The 24,065-nt window shown below is 39.5% G+C and overlaps 7 protein-coding genes across 7 annotated transcripts; 4 read left to right on the top strand and 3 right to left on the bottom strand.

The window, feature by feature from the left end:
• Positions 1-2,124: 2,124 nt before the first annotated feature.
• Positions 2,125-2,662, bottom strand: LOC119486520 (histone H2B 1.2-like). The gene has a single exon (XM_037766677.1). The coding sequence runs from the start codon at positions 2,630-2,632 to the stop codon at positions 2,255-2,257; it is 378 nt and encodes a 125-aa protein (XP_037622605.1). The 5' UTR covers positions 2,633-2,662; the 3' UTR covers positions 2,125-2,254.
• A 2,857-nt stretch (positions 2,663-5,519) lies between these two features.
• On the top strand, positions 5,520-6,055 carry LOC119486529 (histone H4). The gene has a single exon (XM_037766687.1). It carries the CDS (start codon positions 5,725-5,727, stop codon positions 6,034-6,036), a length of 312 nt encoding a protein of 103 aa, XP_037622615.1. The 5' UTR covers positions 5,520-5,724; the 3' UTR covers positions 6,037-6,055.
• A 4,011-nt stretch (positions 6,056-10,066) lies between these two features.
• Positions 10,067-10,868, top strand: LOC119486488 (histone H1-like). Its single transcript, XM_037766637.1, has one exon. The coding sequence runs from the start codon at positions 10,186-10,188 to the stop codon at positions 10,813-10,815; it is 630 nt and encodes a 209-aa protein (XP_037622565.1). The 5' UTR covers positions 10,067-10,185; the 3' UTR covers positions 10,816-10,868.
• Positions 10,869-12,004: 1,136 nt separating this feature from the next.
• Positions 12,005-12,457, top strand: LOC119486513 (histone H2B 1.2-like). The gene has a single exon (XM_037766668.1). It carries the CDS (start codon positions 12,033-12,035, stop codon positions 12,408-12,410), a length of 378 nt encoding a protein of 125 aa, XP_037622596.1. The 5' UTR covers positions 12,005-12,032; the 3' UTR covers positions 12,411-12,457.
• A 956-nt stretch (positions 12,458-13,413) lies between these two features.
• LOC119486486 (histone H1-like) lies at positions 13,414-14,295 on the bottom strand. Its single transcript, XM_037766636.1, has one exon. The coding sequence runs from the start codon at positions 14,070-14,072 to the stop codon at positions 13,443-13,445; it is 630 nt and encodes a 209-aa protein (XP_037622564.1). The 5' UTR covers positions 14,073-14,295; the 3' UTR covers positions 13,414-13,442.
• A 3,215-nt stretch (positions 14,296-17,510) lies between these two features.
• On the bottom strand, positions 17,511-18,319 carry LOC119486500 (histone H3). The gene has a single exon (XM_037766655.1). It carries the CDS (start codon positions 17,997-17,999, stop codon positions 17,589-17,591), a length of 411 nt encoding a protein of 136 aa, XP_037622583.1. The 5' UTR covers positions 18,000-18,319; the 3' UTR covers positions 17,511-17,588.
• A 1,318-nt stretch (positions 18,320-19,637) lies between these two features.
• On the top strand, positions 19,638-20,748 carry LOC119486695 (histone H2A-like). Its single transcript, XM_037767001.1, has 2 exons — positions 19,638-19,762; positions 20,336-20,748. The coding sequence occupies exons 1-2, from the start codon at positions 19,638-19,640 to the stop codon at positions 20,706-20,708; spliced, it is 498 nt and encodes a 165-aa protein (XP_037622929.1). The 3' UTR covers positions 20,709-20,748.
• Positions 20,749-24,065: the final 3,317 nt, after the last annotated feature.

The following is a 24,065-nucleotide window of genomic DNA, read 5'->3' as shown; positions in this document are numbered from 1 at the left end:
ACTAGTGATGTGATAAAATTTCACTAGTTAACATGTATGACAGTTGCAGTACTTCACTAGTAAACTAATCATGCGCACATGTCGACTAGTGAGAAGTTTTGTCGAACTAGTAAGACAAAAACGTCAACTAGTGTGCCGAAAATGTCAACGATTCATTTAACTGTTATTCAGACGATACACAGAGTGGTAGAGGTTTTTCTAAGCATTCTTTACTGCTCCTGTTGGAATAAAATCATTGTTGATTATTTAACTGCAAAGTAGTAATGTGTTTTTGTTACCTTCGCTTTTTTGCATTAAATCATACTGTGATGTTTGCTGAAATGATTGGATGTGGCACAGCCCTACCCAGAAAAGTTTCCACCTGCCGCCACTGCTTATCAGTCAACTTTGAAGTTCAGTGGACGCTCCTGAAGGCAAAAACCCACTAACTGTTTATTTAGATCAGATTAGATTAGATGGTCATTGGTGTCCCCAAAGAGAAATTCATTTTGCTCAGGCTAGTAAACTAACAGACAATACAATCAATAGAGAATGTGTTTATGTGAATCATCAAATGTTTTTATACCTCCAAATGAAATAAATTCTATAATGAATAAGCAGAGGGGACAGGATTTATTTCAAATACATTGACAATGTACCAGTTTTAAATGTTGAAGGCAGGCTGGGCAATCTTGGGAAAATAGCAATAACAAAAATGTTTCTAAAATCTTTAGCAACCCCGCCTTTAATGTGGTGTATGCTCTGAAGAGACAGGGCATGGGCTCTGTGAGGCTTTATTGGATAAACACATACTGTTGGTTATGGAAACTAAAGGTCCTTTTAAGGGCCACCCATTTCCTCAACATCAAGAGCTGTCTTCCTTTTATAATACTACACATAACATACACACACCACTGTTTACATATAAATCAGAATTAGAATCATATCTTTTTGTGTATGTTAGTGTTCATTAGGAGCATGTTTATATGTAACGCGACAAGAATATAACAAAAAAGATGGCAAAGTTGATCATGGGAGGCAAATTTTCTATTGCTCTAAATTCTGTTAGCGGATTTGATTGTTGGGATTTCCAGTTGGTATGGATTTGGGGTTTCGGTTATAGCAAGTAGGGACACTGGGTTGTGGTGACAGTTTTATTGAGCACAATGAGAGAGAGATGTTGAATGTTGATGCTGCAACCCAACACTGATTTAAAAAAGGAAATCGGGTCTGGGTATCATCGGAAAATCCGTTATTCCTTTTGAATTAAAAAATGAAAAAACGTTTTTTCCATTTTTGAATTCAATAGGAATTACGGATTATCCGATGATACCCAGACCGCTCTCTGTGATTTGAATGAAGTGGAAAATGACTCCCCTTCTCTTTTGTACTGTACAAATCATGATTATTTAAGGAGTTAATTATCCATGAAATTATCTGGGGAAAAAAAGAAAATCTTGAATTATTGTTCAATTTTTAATTGTTTAATTTAGCAAAATTTGACTCAAAGCCTGGAAAAGAAGGTAAAACACATTATTTTATTTTATTAGATGCAACTTCATCATTGTATATAGTACAGGTAATGATATGATGCAGTTAACCAGAAATGCTGAAAGCCGTAAAGTTCAGAGCGATTAAAAGAGAAACATACAGAATACTCCATATAAATATAGAATAAACACTAAGGGGTAGATATTAATATACCAGATATGTACAGTATGAGCAGTATTTACAATGTGTAATCAATATGCTAAAATGTACAGTAAGAAAAATATAAACATATGCAGCTCATACTAGTACTTCCAGTTTTGCAGTAATGTAATTTCATGTATTCAATGATCTGAAGATTGGACAAGAATGAAACAAAAGTATAGGCCCATAAGTCCAGTGTTTCTTTAAGTTGCAGATGCTATATAAATAGTGCAAAGAAATAAATACCAAAATGGATGATCATGCACAGTAAGTACATCTATTGTATCCAGCATGCATGATATTTTTTTAACTGTCAATGATGACATAAAAATAAAAATCTATGGGACCAAGTTGATAGTGGACGACTAACAGGGACCATATATTGTAGCACAAATAAACTGTATACTGCAATAACAGTAAAGTCAGCACCAGAGAACAATTCATATATTGCTTAATTGTGGATATTGCACTGTGGTTCAACATGTATTTAACAATGTATTTATAAAACTAGAACAGGAACATGTCTTTAGTTGTAGTGGGTGGCTCTTAAAAGAGCCTTTGTGTTGTTGGTTTAGCAGCAGCTTTACTTGGAGCTGGTGTACTTGGTCACAGCCTTGGTTCCCTCGGACACTGCGTGCTTTGCCAGCTCACCGGGCAGCAGCAGGCGGACAGCGGTCTGGATCTCCCTGGAAGTGATGGTGGAGCGCTTGTTGTAGTGAGCCAGACGGGAGGCCTCACCGGCGATGCGCTCAAAGATGTCGCCCACAAAGGAGTTCATGATGCCCATGGCTTTGGAGGAGATGCCGGTGTCTGGATGGACCTGCTTCATCACCTTGTACACGTAGATGGCGTAGCTCTCCTTCCTGGACTTTCTCCTCTTCTTGCCGGTCTTGCTGGCGGTCTTGGTGACGGCTTTCTTTGAGCCCTTCTTGGGCGCTTTCACTGAGGGGGCGTCCGGCATGATTCGTAGTTCAGTCTTCTTTTAAGTCCACTGATAAAATCCTGAGCAGAGAATCTCTATTTATATCCACTCGATGCAGAGCTGACTGTGCTGTTGCTCGCACCTGATTGGTTGTTTCCGGACCAGGACTGCGCATGCGCCACATACAACAACATCACTTCACAAGATGATAGTTTAGAGTTTAGTTGATGGAAGTTTTTGGTACTGACCAGTAGTGAGAAAAGTACTTTAGATCTTGTAGCCTTCTCAAATAAAAGTAGCAATACCACAGTATAGAAGTTCTCTCTTACAAGTAAAAGTCCTGCAGTAAAAATGTTACTTAAGTAAAAGTACAAAAGTATTGGCATCAAAATAAAGGCCTACAGAAAGTGCCAAAAGTAGAAGTAGCTACTGATTATGCAGAATGGCCCATTTCAGGATGCGATGGCACTGGTTTGAAATGGTGGAGTTTACATTATTTCTCATTTGTTACACATAATAAATGTTTATAATAATATTAAATTTAAATAATACATTTGTGATAGCAGGGATGTCAACAGTCAGTGTACACAAGCAGCCGGACCAGCAATGGAACATTTAAGTGCCTCCCTGTGTATTATTTCAGCAAATCACTTTTTGATTTCAGCGATAACTTTCACAAAATATTTTAGTTATTATGATTGCTCTCATTAGTATACTATAGATAAGGTGCCTAAAATATATGGTTTTATACTTTATTTAGTGCTATTCTTCACAGGTCCTTTTAGTGTCAGCCATCTGATGTGGAGATTTGTAGTGCATTGGTCATGTTGTGCTTCTCACATTCACTTTCAACTGGGTTTGAAATATTGTGATATTTATATTTAAAAAAAAAAAAGGGAAATGTGAAGAAGCAAAGAATTGCATATTATATTATCCCCTCACACAGCTACAAGGCTATCTAATATGTAACACAGGAAACACTTTTAAGATCAGATGGCTGGCTGTCCTGTGAGGTCTATTTATTTTTCATACTATTTGTAGGTTTCATCTGGCCCAAGTATTTTTTAAACATTGTAATGAATAAGTGAAAAGCCCTTGTTTATTTCTCCTCCTAGCTCCAAATATAATATTATGTTTATGTCTGCAGTTATTGTCAACAGCAACAATTAACAGGTAATCACTCTTTAAGGATGATGTGGGTGGCTCTTAAAAGAGCTCCGCTGTCATGGCTCTGCAGGAGTACAGTGAGGCTTACCTGGTCGGCCTGTTCGAGGACACCAACCTGTGCGCCATCCACGCCAAGAGGGTCACCATCATGCCCAAAGACATCCAGCTGGCCCGTCGCATCCGCGGAGAGCGAGCTTAAACTGTCTGCTGCAAACCACAAACCACAACGGCTCTTTTAAGAGCCACCTCACTCTTCACTGAAGGGCTCATTCCTCTACTGGCAACACACGTTTTACCAGCAATGATGACACATCAATAATATCTTAAAAATACATTTTCTATTTTACTGTCTAGAGAAAATGTAGGCTACATTTTCAAACCTCAGTATTACCTAAGAAGCAAATGAAAACAAAAGGGATATATTATCGATTATGTTGAGTCATCCTAAAGTTAATAAACAACAAAAATAAATAATAAATGTAATGTAATGAGTTATGAATTAAGTATGCTTTAAACACTCGAAGAAAAATAGTGAAGGGCTGCTGTTTTTTTTTTTTTTTTAAATATATCTTCAACTAAACCATTTGATATTTTATATTATAGTTGTTAAAGACATTAATAAGCCTTTAAATGTCCTCATAGCTTCTTGCAACTACACTAAACTGCATTCTAATATTATATTAAGTGTCTACATACTGCTTGTTAATGCTAGGGCTTGACTTGCTTGGAACTGTTCTTTTTTGGTTTTCATTGGTAAAAGTTGTAGATAGTGATTTAATAGAAGCTTAAACAATATGACATTAGATCTCAGGACCAAAATCATCCAACATATGTGGCCATATCTCAGTCTGGTTACAAAATATTCTGTTTTTACCTGTATTTTTGCTTGTTACTTCCTTTGAACACTGAAAAATGAACGCAGTTAATGTTCATGTAAAAATGTAAATGTTAATGTAAAAACATTGATTTCACATCCTAATCTCATAAGAAATGATACATTTCAACTCTTATGTACTTTATTTCACCTCTATTTATTTCTGCTCCGCCTGAAGCTTTCTTTCATGTTTTTTTTATTTATTATTAATTTATTGTATTTTCCCCAGCTTTTTCTTCTTCTTTCGTCTGCTAGTTCATTACTCTCCATCCCAATGTAACCTGGTTTGGAAATTAATTTGTAGTCTGTAATAACAAAAGCCACTCTGTTAACGGTCCTTTTGAAAGCAACTGTTTGACTCTCTTGTGATCCATTAAATGTGAACCAGTTTTCTTTACTTAACCAGACTTTATCAGATATCTGAAGTGGGGCAACTCATGAAGCCACAGTAGAGCTTCCCTGAACACTGGACATCCAGAACAGAAATAAATGTGCCAACATGTCATTTATTGTTGTTGTCAATGTGACTTGTGGTCAAAGGACCTCCCAGTCAGGATGCAGCAGCAGCTCAGGTTCAGCACCCTGGACAGAGACATCTCTCTGTCTGCGTCACTTCATCAACAATAGTCTGATGTCAATAATCTGGATTATATGAGTCATTAAAATGTCGGTTTACCGGTTTTGTTTTCATGTATTTTGTTTAATTTGAAATCACACAGACATGATAAATAAAGATAAAGAAATACAGTGAAAGAGCTGAGAAAACAAAGGCCCAGAAAAGCTAATACAACAGACAAAATACTATATCAATATCTGATGATTTGTCTACTTAAAGAATCACATCATGATTGTCCTTCATACGGTACAGAGACATGAAAGACAGGAGACATGCTGTCCCTGATTCATGCTGTTGTTCAGTAGGTGGCGCTGATGCACCAAAGAGTTTAATCATCAACCTTCATGAAGAAGAAGAAGAAGAAGAAGAAGAGCTCCGCCTCTGTCTTCTATCACGTCCTCAGACAGGATTTAAATAGCTGTGAAGCAGCAGACCAGAGTTTACTGTTGAGTAGAAAGACATTGATCAGCAACGATGAGTGGAAGAGGCAAAGGAGGAAAAGGACTCGGTAAAGGAGGCGCAAAGCGTCACCGTAAAGTTCTCCGTGATAACATCCAGGGAATCACCAAGCCCGCTATCCGCCGTCTGGCTCGCCGTGGTGGAGTGAAGCGTATCTCCGGTCTGATCTACGAGGAGACCCGCGGTGTGTTGAAGGTGTTCCTGGAGAATGTGATCCGTGATGCCGTCACCTACACCGAGCACGCCAAGAGGAAGACCGTGACCGCCATGGATGTGGTGTATGCTCTGAAGAGACAGGGACGCACTCTGTACGGCTTCGGTGGATAAACACACTCTGTTGCTTTATCAACACTGAAGGCCCTTTTAAGGGCCACCCACTTACTCAACATAAAGAGCTGAATTCCTATTAACATACCATAGATTATCAATTGTTAACATCTAAATCAGCCTTGTAAGGTGGTCATTACTGGTATTTATCATAAATAAATGATCACATTTGAGAAATGGCAAGAAAAATAACTAAAGATGGACACATTGATCTAAAAACAAGAGGTAGATTGCCAGAATATTACCTGTAATACAAACAAATGGAGGTACTAAAAAAAATCTATTTCTATAAGATTTGACCTTTTATGGATTTCCAGTTAGGCTTTTAGCGAAGGACACTAGTAGGAATATCGGTGGCAGTTATTTAGCACAATAAGAGAGAGAGATGGAGGAATGTGTCAACACAGACTGAGAGGTTGTCCCTGCTGCCAAATGTTCTTGCTTTGTTCAATGCACTGATTTTATTAATGTTTACTGTAATATTTGACTCATGTTTAACATGTGTTGCTTTGTGGCTGAAAACAGCAGTTTTGTCTTCATCCTTTTTCTTCATTAAATTGATGTGATTGGTGCTTGATGATCCAGGAGTCTCATTTATAACCGTTGCATATGCACAAAACAGAGCCTGAATTTTTTTGTACGCCAATTCCCACGCAACAGTTAACTATGAAAACAAACTTGACGGGAGAATGTGCGCACCTTTACGGAAACTTTGACCCATGCGTACGCCATTATGGAGGCAGGGGAAACTGGCGACGCAGATGGTGAATTGCAGCCAGACTATAGACATTAAATGTGAGAGTCATCATTATAAATATAATGATGTCTCTCACACATTTAACTTCACTTCATACTTATATCCACTTTATCATAAACATTTAAACCAGCAGTATTATTTGTGCAAGTGAGCCATAACTATTCAATACGCACCGTACAAATGTAAAAGATATGAGCCAACTCAAATCTCAAATCAAATTCCGCTCAGTATCTCATCAACACTATCTCACCATCTCATTCCCCACCTCCAGGGCGCAGAGGAGATCAGGCCGGACTATCGACACTGGCAGTCAGCTGTGGAGCAGCTGTTGAAATCATCATCGGTTGTAGAAATTCAAGATTATATCAAATAGCATTAAAGAAAAAACATACTTATTAATATTATATATAATTTCTCTCAAAAGATCCCCCTAAATGCTACACACTGCTCCTTTAGGTAACGTGAAAAAATATCATTACATCTGTGCAAGAACAACACACAAAATGTTGCAACTAGGAATTCTAGGTTCAAAACCCTGTTTCAAAACCTTTACGGTATAGAGAAACACAATGAAAATATAACTGAAAAAATAGAGTATTTAAGGGGGGAAAAAAGCTTAATGTTTATTTTGAACCATCCAAAGGATATGTGTCGAACCACAGTCCATGCCCTCATCCATCGGGTATCTTTGCCAAAAAGCTGCTTGATGTGCAAGGAAAGGCCACTACTGCGTCCAGCTACTTTGTACTGCCTCATAATGCTAATGCAGCAGTTTTGGTCTTTTTCAAGCTGCAAATTATCAGCTAAAGATTCCTGAATATATATTTGTGGCGAAAATGACACGGAAAGCTCTCTGAACAATCTTAAACTCTATTGAAATTGCCCAGCATTGACATGTCAACAGAGAGACATAACTCAATAATGGTTGACAGTATATTTAAAGGTGAGTTAGGGCTAGCAACTGAGATAGTGTCAGGGTCAGCATGAGGGGTATTGATACTAGGACCTGTACAAGGGCCAACATAAAGGACAGTATCAGGATCTGGGGCGGCATTGAGGCCAGTCTAAAGGACTGCAGTGAAGCTAGCATGAGATACAGCATTGAGGCCAGTCTGAGGGACTACATTGAGTCCAGTCTGAGGGACTGAGGCCAGTCTAAGGGACTGCACTGAGCAGTCTGAGGGACTGCACTGAGGCCAGTCTGAGGGACTGCACTGAGCAGTCTGAGGGACTGCATTGAGTCCAGTCTGAGGGACTGCATTGAGGCCAGTCTGAGGGACTGCATTGAGGCCAGTCTGAGGGACTGAGTCCAGTCTGAGGGACTGCACTGAGCAGTCTGAGGGAATGCATCGAGTCCAGTCTGAGGGACTGCATTGAGGATTGTTACCTAAAATGATTTGTTGCTTGGATAAGCTAACAATTACAGTAACTGGAATAATTATGTGTGGGACAGTTAATTTGCATAATGAGAATCATCTCTGTAAAGGTTCTCATTGGTGCAGATCAATAAATATCTTGTAGTCTCACATCCAAGAGGCTTCATCAATATGGAACAGATTGATGAAAATGTCCTTTTGGCTAAACAGACAAAGTCCAGTTGCTTTAAATTAACTCCTCCACTGGTGTCATGTAAAACTAGAGGGTTCCTGTGCTTTAAGAAGACAAGGAGAGTACTCTTTTTTAAAAATAATTGCATAATGCGCTGAGTTTATTACATTTTTCACCTTTTTTTTTGCTAAGTTTACAATGTAATAACTTCATAAGTAATGTAATAACTTATTACATTATTAACAAAACTGTTATTACATTGTGCGCTCAAGGTTTTATTACATTATGTGCTGATTATGACATTATGAGCTTTTATTACATTTATATTAATACATTATGCGCAGTTATTACATTATGAGTTGCTACAACCCTTCTTTTTAAAAAATAAACTTATGCACCATTGGATACAATTGGACCACAGTTGTTTTGTCTTCAATAATAAATTGCATTCTATTGCTCATAAAACATTTGTGTTTGTAATATTTCCAAGGCATAAGGCATGTTAAAAGTTATTATTAAGCAATAAGGTTGAGGGAATATGATATAACCTTGCAAACAAAACACTGTGGTCTACCGAAACAGTGCAGTCACTACCAAAACAGTGGGTATTTTGTAAAAAATAAGGTATATTGAGTTATCAACTTAAATATTATGATACTGATTGGTTAAATGTATGTTCAATTTAATCAATCCTTCACTCTGAAATCAATATGATCAGCGTTGTGCATTTTACAAAGAAAGATTGCATTTAGATTTTGATGAATCTTATGAATTGAACATAAAAAATTGTTAAAATTGTAATTTTCTAGAAGAACATGTAAAAATATTCTTTAGAGGAGGGATGGAAACAAAATCTTAAGGTTAGGTTAATATAAAACCTTTTTATGATAGTGTATTACTATGTTTCGGGAGTGAGAAATTTATGTAGAAGAAAAACATTCCAATCCTGTCTGAAAATACAATACCAATTTTGATTGTACTTTCATTAGATATTGGTACCCTAGATATAGTCAATATATATATATAAAAAGTTTTGGAAAGTAAAGATACAAATTTCAAAATGTTTACAACTCTGACTTTGCACCAATTCGGTAGAATGGCCCATATACAGTATGTATCAGTGAAACTGTGTTACTGTAATATTTAAATCCTTTTACTACTATCCCAGACAGGCAACATTTATTTTGTAGATTAGTTTTCATTAATATAAACTATTAACTATTTATATTAAAATCAGTCCTCAGCAGAGGACATGTTCACAGTCACAGCGAGCAGCTCTGATAGGAAGTCTGGCTAAACTGCACCATAAGCCTCGGCCATCATCAGTGTGTTTGCTGCTCCCTCAATAACTGCACTTTATTAAACACTCATCAACAGCAGATGGTTGTTTTTACATTGAGTTCCTGAACAAACATGTGGGCCAGTTGGAAAACGTCTTTTGATGGAGCTCTGATGCATTTTAAATCATTTTAGGAGAGAAATGAGAGAGAAAAGCCGCTGAGCAGTGCTGGCCACGGCGGTGATAGGTGAGGTTTGGCGGCTCCAAAAACAAAATGCAGAGAGCATCAGAGCTCTACATGACCTGAATATGAAGAGACACAAGTCCGATATCGGCTCCCTTCACTGTCAGCCTTCAGCACTTCTCCCACATGATGTTTTGAGTGTTTTATCAGTGAAGAGAAAACACAAGTGGCACGGCTTTCAGATGCTCAGAGGAACCACGGGCTGGGTTGAGTCTCCACGGTTCTCATGGTGTGTTTAAGTGCAGCCTCCTGCTCCGAGCTCTTCAACAGTCCAGTCTCACTCTCGTGTTGTCGTGAAGAGGAACTAAACTTCAGGAGGAAATGGCAGAAGTAGCTCCAGTTCAAGCCGCCCCGGCGGCCAAAGCAGCCAAGAAGAAGGTCTCTAGACCGAAGAAGACTGGCCCCAGCGTCAGAGACCTCATCGTTAAAGCTGTGGCCGCATCCAAGGAGCGGAGCGGCGTGTCTCTGGCCGCCGTCAAGAAGGCTCTGGCTGCCGGAGGCTACGATGTGGACAAGAACAAGGCCCGCGTCAAGACCAACATCAAGACCCTGGTGGCTAATGGGACTCTGGTCCAGCTCAAGGGGACCGGGGCCTCCGGCTCCTTCAAGATCAGCAAGCAGGCTGCAGAGAAGCCGAAGCCAGCCAAGAAAGCCGCTCCTAAAGCCAAGAAGCCCGCAGCCAAGAAACCCGCAGCGGCTAAAAAGCCCAAGACGGTGAAGAAGCCGGTAGCCGCGAAGAAATCCCCGAAGAAGGCGAAGAAACCCGCAGCGGCCAAGAAAGCAGTCAAGAGCCCCAAGAAACCAGCCAAGAGCCCCAAGAAGGCGACTAAGGCTCTCAAGGTGACCAAGAGTCCCAAGAAGGTGGTCAAAAAGGCCCCTGCAGTCAAGAAAGCTCCCGCTAAGAAGGTTGCCAAACCCAAAGCCAAGAAAGCAGCACCCAAGAAGAAGTGAGCTGTTCTCAGTCTGAACAAACACTCCGACAAAAAGGCTCTTTTAAGAGCCACCCACATCATCCTTAAAGAGCGATTACCTGTTTATTCTTACAGTTGACATTAACTGCAGACATAAACATAATATTATATTTGGAGCTAGGAGGACAAATAAACTAGGGCTTTTCACTTATTTATTACAATGATTAAAAAATACTTGGGCCTAGATGAAACTTACAAATAGTATGACAAATAAATAGACCTCACAGGACAACCAGCCATCTGATCTTAAAAGTGTTTTCCGTGTTACACATTATTGAGCTTTGTAGCTGTGTAAGGGACTAATATAATATGCAGTTTTTTGTTGTCTTCATATTTTTCTTTAATAATATAAATATCACAATGTTTCAAACCCAGTTGAATGTGGGCAACACAACATGACCAATGCACTACAAATACACATTAGAGGGCTGACACTAAAGCTAAGAGGCCAGTAAAGAATATATAAAACCATATATTTCAGGCAACGTATCTATAGTATATTAATAAGAGCAATCATAATAACAGGCACATAATATAGAAATAATAACTATAATGTTTTGTGAAAGTGATCGCTGCAATCAAAAAGTGATTTGTTGAAATAATACATAGGGAGGCACTTAAATGTTCCATTGCTGTTCCAGCTGCTTGTGTACACTGACTGTTGACATTCCTGCTACTACAAATGTATTATTTATATTTAATATTATTACAAACATTTAGTATGTGTAACAAATGAGAAATAATGTTAACTCCACCATTTCAAACCAGTGCCATTGCATCCTGAAATGGGCCATTCTGCATAATCAGTAGCTACTTCTACTTTTGGCACTTTCTATAGGCCTTTATTTTGATGCCAATACTTTTGTACTTTTACTTAAGTAACATTTTTACTGCAGGACTTTTACTTGTAAGAGAGAACTTCTATACTGTGGTTTTGCTACTTTTATTTGAGAAGGCTACAAGATCTAAAGTACTTTTCTCACTACTGGTCAGCACTAAAAACTTCCATCAACTAAACTCTAAACTATCATCTTGTGAAGTGATGTTGTTGTATGTGGCGCATGCGCAGTCCTGGTCAGGAAACAACCAATCAGGTGCGAGCAACAACACAGTCAGCTCTGCATCGAGTGGATATAAATAGAGATTCTCTGCTCAGGATTTTATCAGTGGATTTAAAAGAAAACTGAACTACGAATCATGCCGGACGCCCCCTCAGTCAAAGCGCCCAAGAAGGGCTCAAAGAAAGCCGTCACCAAGACCGCCAGCAAGACCGGCAAGAAGAGGAGAAAGTCCAGGAAGGAGAGCTACGCCATCTACGTGTACAAGGTGATGAAGCAGGTCCACCCAGACACCGGCATCTCCTCCAAAGCCATGGGCATCATGAACTCCTTTGTGGGCGACATCTTTGAGCGCATCGCCGGTGAGGCCTCCCGTCTGGCTAACTACAACAAGCGCTCCACCATCACTTCCAGGGAGATCCAGACCGCTGTCCGCCTGCTGCTGCCCGGTGAGCTGGCAAAGCACGCCGTGTCTGAGGGAACCAAGGCTGTGACCAAGTACACCAGCTCCAAGTAAAGCTGCTGCTAAACCAACAACACAAAGGCTCTTTTAAGAGCCACCCACCACAACTAAAGACATGTTCCTGTTTTTAAAGCTTTATAACTAAGTATCTTCTGACCAGTCATAACCAATTGCGTGAAAAATGCTTAATTGAGCAAATGTATGAATTGCCCTTAATTCTTATTGCAATTTATGTGATAAAACTACAAAATGATCCATGTCAGTTAGCATCTGTTCAACATCCACTTGCTCTCATAAACTATATTTTTACAGTTTAAAATACACACTTTATATGTAGGTCTATGTGTCATCATTAACCGTCAATATAAATCCTGTATGCTGTATACATCTATCTATAGGTTTACATCTTTACAACAGAATCTCTGGATTTCAGGAGAAACTCGAGCACTGATGCATGAAGTGCTCAACCTTAGAATTGGTTAATATCCCTGAAGTTTAAATCTGTAGATCAAAAACCTGTTGGTGTCGTTGGATGTGTGATATACAGATGACTAAATTACATTTAACATAAATTCACTATAACCTCCTCTATTGAAGGTTATGTTAATTGATGAAAATGGCCAAAGATTAAATATCTAGAGACTAAGTGTTTATTTAGGTATAAACTAATAAATTTAATTTTGGTAGTATTGCAATGAAAAGTGGCGACAGTTGGCCTTCAAATTGTGCTGTGTTTATGATGACGTGTGTAACCAGTGAATAATTACACCATTGATTGTTTCATCATTTTAGTCACTGGAATAACATTTTTCAATAAATAACCATGATTTCTATTTTATATCCCTAATATTACAATTGATCTTAAAAGTATGATTAAGTGAAAAAATATTTTCAAACACTCATAAGTTGTAATGAATAAAGGACTGGTCCTTTATTTATTTCTCCTCTTATCTCCCAATATAAATACTATAATTATGTCTTCTGTTAATAACAGTAAGAATAAACAGGTAATTGCTCTTTAAGGATGATGTGGGTGGCTCTTAAAAGAGCCTTTTAATCGGAGTGTTTGTTCAGACTGAGAACAGCTCACTTCTTCTTGGGTGCTGCTTTCTTGGCTTTGGGTTTGGCAACCTTCTTAGCGGGAGCTTTCTTGACTGCAGCGGCCTTTTTGACCACCTTCTTGGGACTCTTGGTCACCTTGAGAGCCTTAGTCGCCTTCTTGGGGCTCTTGGCTGGTTTCTTGGGGCTCTTGACTGCTTTCTTGGCCGCTGCGGGTTTCTTCGCCTTCTTCGGGGATTTCTTCGCGGCTACCGGCTTCTTCACCGTCTTGGGCTTTTTAGCCGCTGCGGGTTTCTTGGCTGCGGGCTTCTTGGCTTTAGGAGCGGCTTTCTTGGCTGGCTTCGGCTTCTCTGCAGCCTGCTTGCTGATCTTGAAGGAGCCGGAGGCCCCGGTCCCCTTGAGCTGGACCAGAGTCCCATTAGCCACCAGGGTCTTGATGTTGGTCTTGACGCGGGCCTTGTTCTTGTCCACATCGTAGCCTCCGGCAGCCAGAGCCTTCTTGACGGCGGCCAGAGACACGCCGCTCCGCTCCTTGGATGCGGCCACAGCTTTAACGATGAGGTCTCTGACGCTGGGGCCAGTCTTCTTCGGTCTAGAGACCTTCTTCTTGGCTGCTTTGGCCGCCGGGGCGGCTTGAACTGGAGCTACTTCTGCCATTTCCTCCTGAAGTTTAGTTCCTCTTCACGACAACACGAGAGTGAGACTGGACTGTTGAAGAGCTCGGAGCAGGGGGCTGCACTTAAACACACCATGAGAACCGTGGAGACTCAACCCAGCCCGTGGCTCCTCTGAGCATCTGAAAGCCGTGCCACTTGTGTTTTCTCTTCACTGATAAAACACTCAAAACATCATGTGGGAGAAGTGCTGAAGGCTGACAGTGAAGGTAGCCGATAGCGGACTTGTGTCTCTTCATATTCAAGTCATGTAGAGCTCTGATGCTCTCTGCATTTTGTTTTTGGAGCCTCCAAACCTCACCTATCACCGCCGTGGCCAGCACTGCTCAGCGGCTTTTCTCTTTCATTTCTCTCCTAAAATGATTTAAAATGCTTCAGAGCTCCATCAAAAGACGTTTTCCAACTGGCCCACATGTTTGTTCAGGGACTCAATGTAAAAACAACCATCTGCTGTTGATGAGTGTTTAATAAAGTGCAGTTATTGAGGGAGCAGCAAACACACTGATGATGGCCGAGGCTTATGGTGCAGTTTAGCCAGACTTGCTATCAGAGCTGCTCGCTGTGACTGTGAACATGTCCTCTGCTGAGGACTGATTTTAATATAAATAGTTAATAGTTCTACTATTAATGATCAAACACACTGATAAATAAATGTCATCTGTCTGGGACAGCATAAATATTACAGTAACACTGATACAGTATATCATTCCTGAATATTAGAAAACTTCATTAAGTGTTAAATAACAGTTATTCTGTGTATTCTGCTGAGGTGGAAAATGAAGACTGACTGAAATGTATCACTCCCTTCAAATATCTCAGAGTAACACAGTAGTTCAGATTCTACGGATTAAAGATATACTATTTGACATTTTTCTAACAGCTTAATACAACTGAACAACTATGTACTATACAACTAACAAATGATTCAAAAGGATTCGGTTGTTTCAGTGTGCAAACTTGAATACACACTACCTGTACCCTGTGTCATATAGTGGTTTGTATCACTGGGGGCAGCAGTGCAAAATAATACAATAATTTAAAATAAAATTTAAAAACTACAAACACAAGTGGATTTTAAGAGACAGTGATTTAAAAAGGGATAGTGTTTTTTATTTATCTCTTATTTCCCCTTTTATACATATGCTATGTAACAGAATATACATGTTTTTTAAGAACATATAGTATAAATAAATATACAAGCACATTGGACAGCTCCCTCATCTGCTACCTGCAGCGTCTCTTGTCCAATACAAAAGAGTACAACCTGGTGGCAGCATCACAGCTGGAAGGTCTAAAGCTCTTTGAGGCCAGTTGTGATTAGTGATATTGGGGCTATATGAATAAAATTGATCGGACAGCTTTATGTCATCTGAGACAACCAAGATGAAGAGTAAATTGTTCTACACTTTGGTGCTGAGTGCTTTAAAACACATCTTTGGTTCACACTCTACATCATGTGAAATGTCCCACATATACAGCTCATTTTCTCACAGCAGTAGAGATGGCAAACGCTTTGAAGCTTGTTTCTCTCCTATGAAGCACTGTTTCAATACATTGTATTATTGTATGATGTATGATTTTGGATAATGCATTAATTATTTTACATGTTGACAACAGGCCTAACATACATTTTAATGCTGCGCTTCTGATCAAAACTATTAGATTTAATCATTTCTGAACTTTTATTGCACCCAAATAAAATTATTTATTGAATACTGACTTTGATATTCTGTGCACTCAGAAACAGAGACTGAAAAAAAAGACATTGATAAAAGACAAGTGAGTGGCAAAAAGGGAAATGTGCACTATCAACAGGTAAAAACAGTGCTCATGTTGGTATTTAAAATCATGTTGCTATAATTAAAAGAGACATTATTCCAGATAGACTGCTCATATTAGACTGTTTGTATAGAGGTGAAATGTAACGTATTATTAATGTTTGCACTGCTCCAGAGGTACACAAGAAAAAGCAAGTTATTTAAAAGACTTGGAGAGTTACTGTTTGCATATTTTAAGTGATCATTTTAATACAGTATCTGAAGAGAATAGCACGACTAAACAAAATATATGAAAACAAATCCGGTCAGCCGATTTTAATGAGTCATATATTCCAGATTATTGACATCAGACTATTGTTGATGAAGTGACGCAGACAGAGAGATGTCTCTGTCCAGGGTGCTGAACCTGAGCTGCTGCTGCATCCTGACTGGGAGGTCCTTTGTCCACAAGTCACACTGACAACAACAATAAATGACATGTTGGCACATTTATTTCTGTTCTGGATGTCCAGTGTTCAGGGAAGCTCTACTGTGGCTTCATGAGTCTCCCCACTTCAGATATCTGATAAAGTCTGGTTAAGTAAAGAAAACTGGTTCACATTTAATGGATCACAAGAGAGTCAAACAGGTGCTTTCAAGAGGACCGTTAACAGAGTGGCTTTTGTTATTACAGACTACAAATTAATTTCCAAACCAGGTTACATCAGGATGGGGAGTAATAAACTAGCAGACGAAAGAAGAAGAAAAAGCTGGGGAAAATACAATAAATTAATAATTTAAAAAAAAAAAACATGAAAGAAAGCTTCAGGCGGAGCAGAAATAAATAGGTGAAATAAAGTACATAAGAGTTGAAATGTATTTCTTATGAGATTAGGATGAGAAATCAATGTTTTACATTAAAATTTACATTTTTACATTCATTTCAGTGTTCAAATGAAAGAACAAGCAAAAATGCAGGTAAAAACAGAATATTTTGTAACCAGACACATATGTTGGATGATTTTGGTCCTGAGATATGAGTCATATTTTTTAAGCTTCTACTAAGTCACTATTTACAACTTTTTCCAATTAAAACCAAAAAAGAACAGTTCCAAGCAAGTCAAGCCCTAGCATCAACAAGCAGTATGTAGACACTTAATATCACTTTAGATTTCAGTTTAATGTAGTTGCAAGAAGCTATGAGGACATTTAAAGGCTTATTAATGTCTTTAACAACTATAGTTCAGTGCTGCTGCTCCAGGGTGGTTAGGAGTGATTGACCTGCCCACAGAGGTTCAGCCATCACAGGTGCCTGTAAAACAGTTGATGACAGGAAACACCAGAATAAAACAGGATGATGTTACAAACTTTATAAATGGTTAAGTAAGTATTGAAGATAACTTTAAAAAAAAAAATTAAAAAAAATTTCAGCCATTCACTATCTTTCTTAAGGATTGTATTTTTAAGCATACTTAATTACTCATTAAATTGCCGTTTATTAACTTAAGGATGATTCAACGTAATCAATAATATATCCCTTTTGTTTTCATTTGCTTCTGAGGTGATACTGAGTTTTTGAAACGTAGCCTACATTTTCTCAAAACAAGACCAGTATTTTAAGATATCATTGATGTGTTATCATTGCTGGTAAAACGTGTGTTGCCAGTAGAGGAATGAGCCCTTCAGTGAAGAGTGAGGTGGCTCTTAAAAGAGCCGTTGTGGTTTGTGGAGCAGCAGACAGTTTAAGCTCGCTCTCCGCGGATGCGACGGGCCAGCTGGATGTCTTTGGGCATGATGGTGACCCTCTTGGCGTGGATGGCGCACAGGTTGGTGTCCTCGAACAGGCCGACCAGGTAAGCCTCACTGGACTCCTGCAGAGCCATGACAGCGGAGCTCTGGAAGCGCAGGTCGGTCTTGAAGTCCTGAGCGATTTCTCTCACCAGGCGCTGGAAGGGCAGCTTGCGGATCAGCAGCTCCGTGGATTTCTGGTAGCGACGGATCTCTCTCAGAGCCACGGTACCGGGCCTGTAACGGTGAGGCTTCTTCACGCCGCCGGTGGCCGGGGCGCTCTTACGGGCAGCCTTGGTGGCCAGCTGCTTCCTGGGGGCTTTGCCTCCGGTAGACTTACGAGCGGTCTGCTTGGTTCTTGCCATGACTTCTTCTTTCTCTGTTCAGGAGGTGTAGTAGCTCCAATGAAGAGACACGCTGCTCTTAAACTGTGAAATGGTGACGCTGCTTCAGACCTCCGGCTCCTGATTGGTGAGGGGCTCCTCCTGGAGCTCAGCACCGCCCAGAGGAGCGACCCACCGCCCGAAGCTACGCTGCTGATTGGTGGGAAATCCTTTCAAAGTGTCCGCCAACATTCAGAGCGGGCCGCCCTCTGCTGCTCTGCTGGAAGCCTCTTCTCTGGTTGGTCTGTCAGCAAGTCTCGCTCCGCGGACATATAAAGGAGCTTTCTGCTGGTGGAGCAACACTTTTTATTAGTCTCCACTACTGAAAACATCTCACGATGAGCGGAAGAGGCAAAACCGGCGGACATCATACACAAACCAGACAAAAAAGGTTTCTACATAATCAGCCTTGATCAAAAGAAGGCCTTCGATTACGTCTCCAGAGACTACCTCTGGGCCGTGATGGAATCATACGGCTTTCCTGAGACATTCATTGAAATGGTTAAATGCCTGTACACCAAATCAAATATTTGTATAAATGTAAACGGTGTTTTAACTGACCCCTTTGAAGTGGAGAGAGGTGTAAAGCAGGGCTGCCCTCTGAGCCCCGCTTTGTACATCCTAGCCATAAGCCCCTTAATCAAGAAAATCAACTCAGACAGTTTAATCGCCGGTACAAGGGTAGGGCACATGCCCAAAACTACATCCATCGCGTACGCAGATGACATAACTGTTATTATTAAAAACCAGTTAGAGATGGATGCTTTAGCAAATAATCTGTCTCTATATGAACTTGCATCTGGAGCCAAATTAAATCATAATAAAACTGAGGGAGTTTGGATCGGAGCTGAGAGGGACAGACAAAATATTAACATCAAAGTTAATCAAGAAATTAAAATACTGGGCGTATCCTTTTGTAATAGAGAATGTAGTGAAAGAAACTGGGAAAACAAACTATGTGACATCAAAGAAGAGGTGAAAAAATGGGAAAACAAGAGCACTAATTATAAAACAAGAGTTAACATCGTCAAAACCTTCATCCTATCCAAACTCCTCTTCCTAGCCAACATCTTCCCTCCATCCAACAAAATGATAATTAAATTAAATAAACAGTGTGTTAATTTAATCTGGGGTACAACCAGGGAAGTAACTAAAAGAGAACTAATGTATAAAAGCAAAGAATACGGGGGGTTAGGAGCTGTTGAGCTGGGGAGTAGACTGCATATAGCTTTTATTAAAAATGTCTCTGCTGCCATCTGCAGGAAGGCTCTCTGGGTTGGAGATGTCTCCATGTGGAGAAAGAGGAGAGGTAGAGCCAGACAAGGCCCTGATTATAAATTGATATATGGAGACTTCATCTCACAATACCAAGATTTGCAGATTGACTGGAATGGCTTACCAAGTAAAATGATATTCAAAAAAATAAATGATTCTAAATATGGTGGCCTAATAAAACATAAATATTTAACTGATACTGAAAGTACTGAAGTAATTAAAACATTGAAAACTAAAAACCTCTCAGAGAGCATTCGAGATGTGCGGTGGCTGATATCTGTTAACAGACTTGCGGTAAGAGCTGTTGTCTCATGGAGTTGTTACGTTACTACAAAAACATGTCCCATGATTTATTGTAACGAAGACGAGACACAGCAACACCTGCTCATGGACTGTTACAGAGCTCAGGAGGTCTGGTCCATGCTCCAAGGCCTCGGCCTGGCTCATGAAGTCGGTTATAAATCTGTGATGTATGGTTTGTTGGATGAAAAGATGTCTGTAAAACAAAAAGAACTTTCACAACTAATTATTAGCATCACTTGCTTCAAGCTATGGAAAACAAGGTGCGTCATGGTCTTGGAACAGACTGTGATTGACAGCGATACCGTTGTGAAGCAAATACTGACTGACCTCAGAAGGAGGAGAACTTTGGACAAGAACCAGATCCTCCCATGGAGCCAACTGGACTTCTGATACCCTGTATTTTGTGATGTTTACCCTGAACATTGTGATGTTACCCTGTATATTGTGATGTTACCCTGTATATTGTGATGTTACCCATGCCCCAGAGCCCGGTCCCTCCGGTTCCGGCCTTTCTCAATTGACCTCTAACCTTGTGCGCTCAAGGAGGCACTTTTAACGAACAATCAATGACTTCTCCACATAGCACTTTATTTGCATAACTGTCTTTTCTTTTTGTATTCTTCTATTGTAATCCATGTCACATCCTATGTATATTCACTAAATTCCTGTAAACTTGTAAAAATTTAATAAAGTCTTTAAAAAAAAAAAAAAAAAAAAAAAAAAAAAAAAAAAAAAAAAAGCAAAACCGGCGGAAAGACCAGAGCTAAGGCAAAGACCCGCTCTTCCCGTGCTGGGCTCCAGTTCCCAGTCGGTCGTGTTCACAGGCATCTGCGTAAAGGAAACTATGCGCAGCGTGTGGGTGCCGGCGCCCCCGTCTACCTGGCGGCTGTGCTGGAGTACCTGACCGCTGAGATCCTGGAGTTGGCTGGAAACGCTGCCCGCGACAACAAGAAGACCCGTATCATCCCCCGTCACCTGCAGCTGGCTGTCCGCAACGACGAGGAGCTCAACAAGCTGCTGGGCGGAGTGACCATCGCTCAGGGCGGCGTGCTGCCCAACATCCAGGCTGTTCTGCTGCCCAAGAAGACCGAGAAGGCCGCCAAGTCCAAGTAAAGCTGGAGACTCGCTGACTGCTGGAAACCAGCCCCCAAAAGGCTCTTTTAAGAGCCAAACACTCCAAAGATAAAGAGATCTGGTCCTCATGTCTCTAATGCACCGATGACAACTTAAATGCTTTTAAAATTAACATTTAATTTATTGTTGCTTGTGTATTCATAAAACCCCAAAGTTATGCAGAGGAATTACGTATGGGTATCAGGCTGACCCCAAGAGTTATTCCCTTAGGCTGAGCTAAACACCACGTGAGATGTCTAGGTTACATTTAACCTAAATAGAGGGCTACCAAACTAAGCCAAACCAGTCAGCTTTGTGACGTACTAGTGGACCTCTGGACCCAACTAGTAAAGCTAACAGTCTTGCTAGTTAACTACTAAGCTGCAAGACCTTTGACATGTTAACTAGTAAAGCACCTCACTAATTAACTAGTGAGCTACAATTGTCTGCACTAGTTAACTAGCAGGGGCCTAATTGCTCACTAGTTAACTAGTTAAAGCATTTTGATCTGACTTGTTAACTAGTGTGGCCCAACATGTTTACTAGTTAACTAGTAAGGGAACAAATGTTCACTAGTGGCACGAGTGAAGGTCTTTTTTACCTTAATAGTTAATTAGTGCAGGCCAAGAAGGGCCACTAGTTAACTAGTAAGGGCCAACATGTGCACTAGTCACACTAGTTGCAATAAAATGTTAATGAGGAGGTGGGGAAGGAGCATACTCCGAGGCTTTCTATTGGCATTCCAGTTCAAAATAAAAAAATACAAACCAATCAGGACTCAGGATTTTGTCATTACCCCTCCTGCCTCATTTACATGTTGTGCACTAGTTAACATGTTGGCCTGAGGAATTGTAACTAGTTAACTAGTGGCTGCATGTTGCACCTTACATGTTAACTAGTGAGGGTCAAAATGCTCACTAATTAGCTAGGTAAAGCCTTTTTGACCTTACTAGTTAACTAGTGAGGCTCAAAATGTTTATTAGTTAACTAGTAAGGGAAAAAAGGTCCACTAGTTGCACTAGTGAGGGTATTTTTTTTACCTTACTAGTTTATTAGTGTACAGATATATTCCTCACTAGTTAACTAGTGGAAGGCATTTTGTCTCACTAGTTGGATTTTGTGCCAAACATGTAAAGATTTTGACCAAACATTTTGCTAATTTTTCTTACACGTCGGACCTTTTCTTTACCTAGTTGAGCCTTGCTCAGCACTAGTGTGCAACTGTGCCTGACTAGTGATACATTTGTTTAACATGTTGAACTTTTTGTTGCACTAGTTGACGTTTTCGTCTTACTAGTTTGACATGTGCGCTTGACTAGTTAACTAGTGATGTGGTAAAATTTCACTAGTTAACGTGTATGACAGTTGCAGTACTTCACTAGTTAACTAATCACGCGCACATGTCGACTAGTGAGCAGTTTTGTCGAACTAGTAAGAAAAAAACGTCAACTAGTGTGCCGAAAATGCCCACGATTAATTTAACTGTTATTCAGAATATACACAGAGTGGTAGAGGTTTTTTCAAAGCATTCTTTACTGCTCCTGTTGGAATAAAATTATTGTTGATTATTTAACTACAAAGTACTAATGTGTTTTTGATACCTTCGCTTTTTTGCATTAAATCATACTGGGATGTTTGCTGAATTGATTGGATGTGGCACAGCCCTACCCAGAAAAATTTCCACCTGCCGCCACTGCTCATCAGTCAACTTTGAAGTTCAGTGGACGCTCCTGAAGGCAAAAACCCACTAACTGTTTATTGAGATCAGATAAGATTAGATGGTCATTGGTGTCCCCAAAGAGAAATTCATTTTGCTCAGGCTAGTAAACTAACAGACAATACAATCAATAGAGAATGTGTTTATGTGAATCATCAAATGTTTTTATACCTCCAAATGAAATAAATTATATAATGAATAAGCAGAGGGGACAGGATTTATTTCAAATACATTGACAATGTACCAGTTGGGCAATCTTGGGAAACTAGCAATGACAAAAATGTTTCTAAAATCTTTACTAACCCCGCCTTTAATGTGGTGTATGCTCTGAAGAGACAGGGCATGGGCTCTGTGCAGCTTTAGTGGATAAACACATACTGTTGGTTATGGAAACTAAAGGTCCTTTTAAGGGTCACCCATTTCCTCAACATAAAGAGCTGTCTTCCTTTTATAACACTACACATAACATACACACACCGCTGTTTACATATAAATCAGAATTAGAATCATATCTTTTTGTGTATATTAGTGTACATTAGGAGCATGTTTATATGTAACGCGACAAGAATAGAACAAAAAGATGGAAGAGTTGATCATGGGAGGCAAATTTTCTATTGCTCCAAGTTCTGCTAGCGGATTTGATTGTTGGGATTTCCAGTTGGTATGGATTTGGGGTTTCGGTTATAGCAAGTAGGGACACTGGGTTCTGGTGGCAGTTTTATTCAGCACAATGAGACAGAGATGTTGAATGTTGATGCTGCAACCCAACACTGATTAAAAAAAGGAAATCAGACTGCTCTGTGTGATTTGAATGAAGTGGAAAATGACTCCCCTTCTCTTTTGTACTGTACAAATCATGATTATTTAAGGAGTTAATTATCCATGAAATTATCTGGGGAAAAAAAGAAAAATCTTGATTGTTCAATTTTTAATTGTCTAATTTAGCCAAATTTGACTCAAAGCCTGGAAAAGAAGGTAAAAAAGATTATTTTATTATATTAGATCCAACTTCATCATTGCATATAATACAGGTAATGATACGGTGCAGTTAACCAGAAATGCTGAAAGCCATCAAGTTCAGAGTGATTAAAAGAGAAACATACAGAATACTCCATATAAATATAGAATAAACACTAAGGGGTAGATATTAATATACCAGATATGTACAGTATGAGCAGTATTTACAATGTGTAATAAATATGCTAAAATGTACAGTAAGAAAAATATAAACATATGCAGCTCATACTAGTACTTCCAGTTTTGCAGTAATGTAATTTCATGTATTCAATGATCTGAAGATTTAACAAGAATGAAATAAAAGTATAGGCCCATAAGTCCAGTGTTTCTTTAAGTTGCAAATGCTATATAAATAGTGCAAAGAAATAAATACCAAAATGGATGATCATGCACAGTAAGTACATCTATTGTATCCAGCATGCATGATATTTTTTTAACTGTCAATGACATAAAAATAAAAATCTATGGGACAAAGTTGATAGTGGACGACTAACAGGGACCATATATTACAGCACAAATAAACTGTATACTGCAATAACAGTAAAGTCAGCACCAGAGAACAATTCATATAGTTGCTTAATTGTAGATATTGCACTGTGGTTCGGCATGTTTTAAAATGTATT

This window comes from Sebastes umbrosus, chromosome 4 (genome assembly GCF_015220745.1).
Source record: "Sebastes umbrosus isolate fSebUmb1 chromosome 4, fSebUmb1.pri, whole genome shotgun sequence".
Classification (NCBI taxonomy): domain Eukaryota; kingdom Metazoa; phylum Chordata; class Actinopteri; order Perciformes; family Sebastidae; genus Sebastes; species Sebastes umbrosus.
This window is presented reverse-complemented; position numbering and strand designations above follow the sequence as displayed.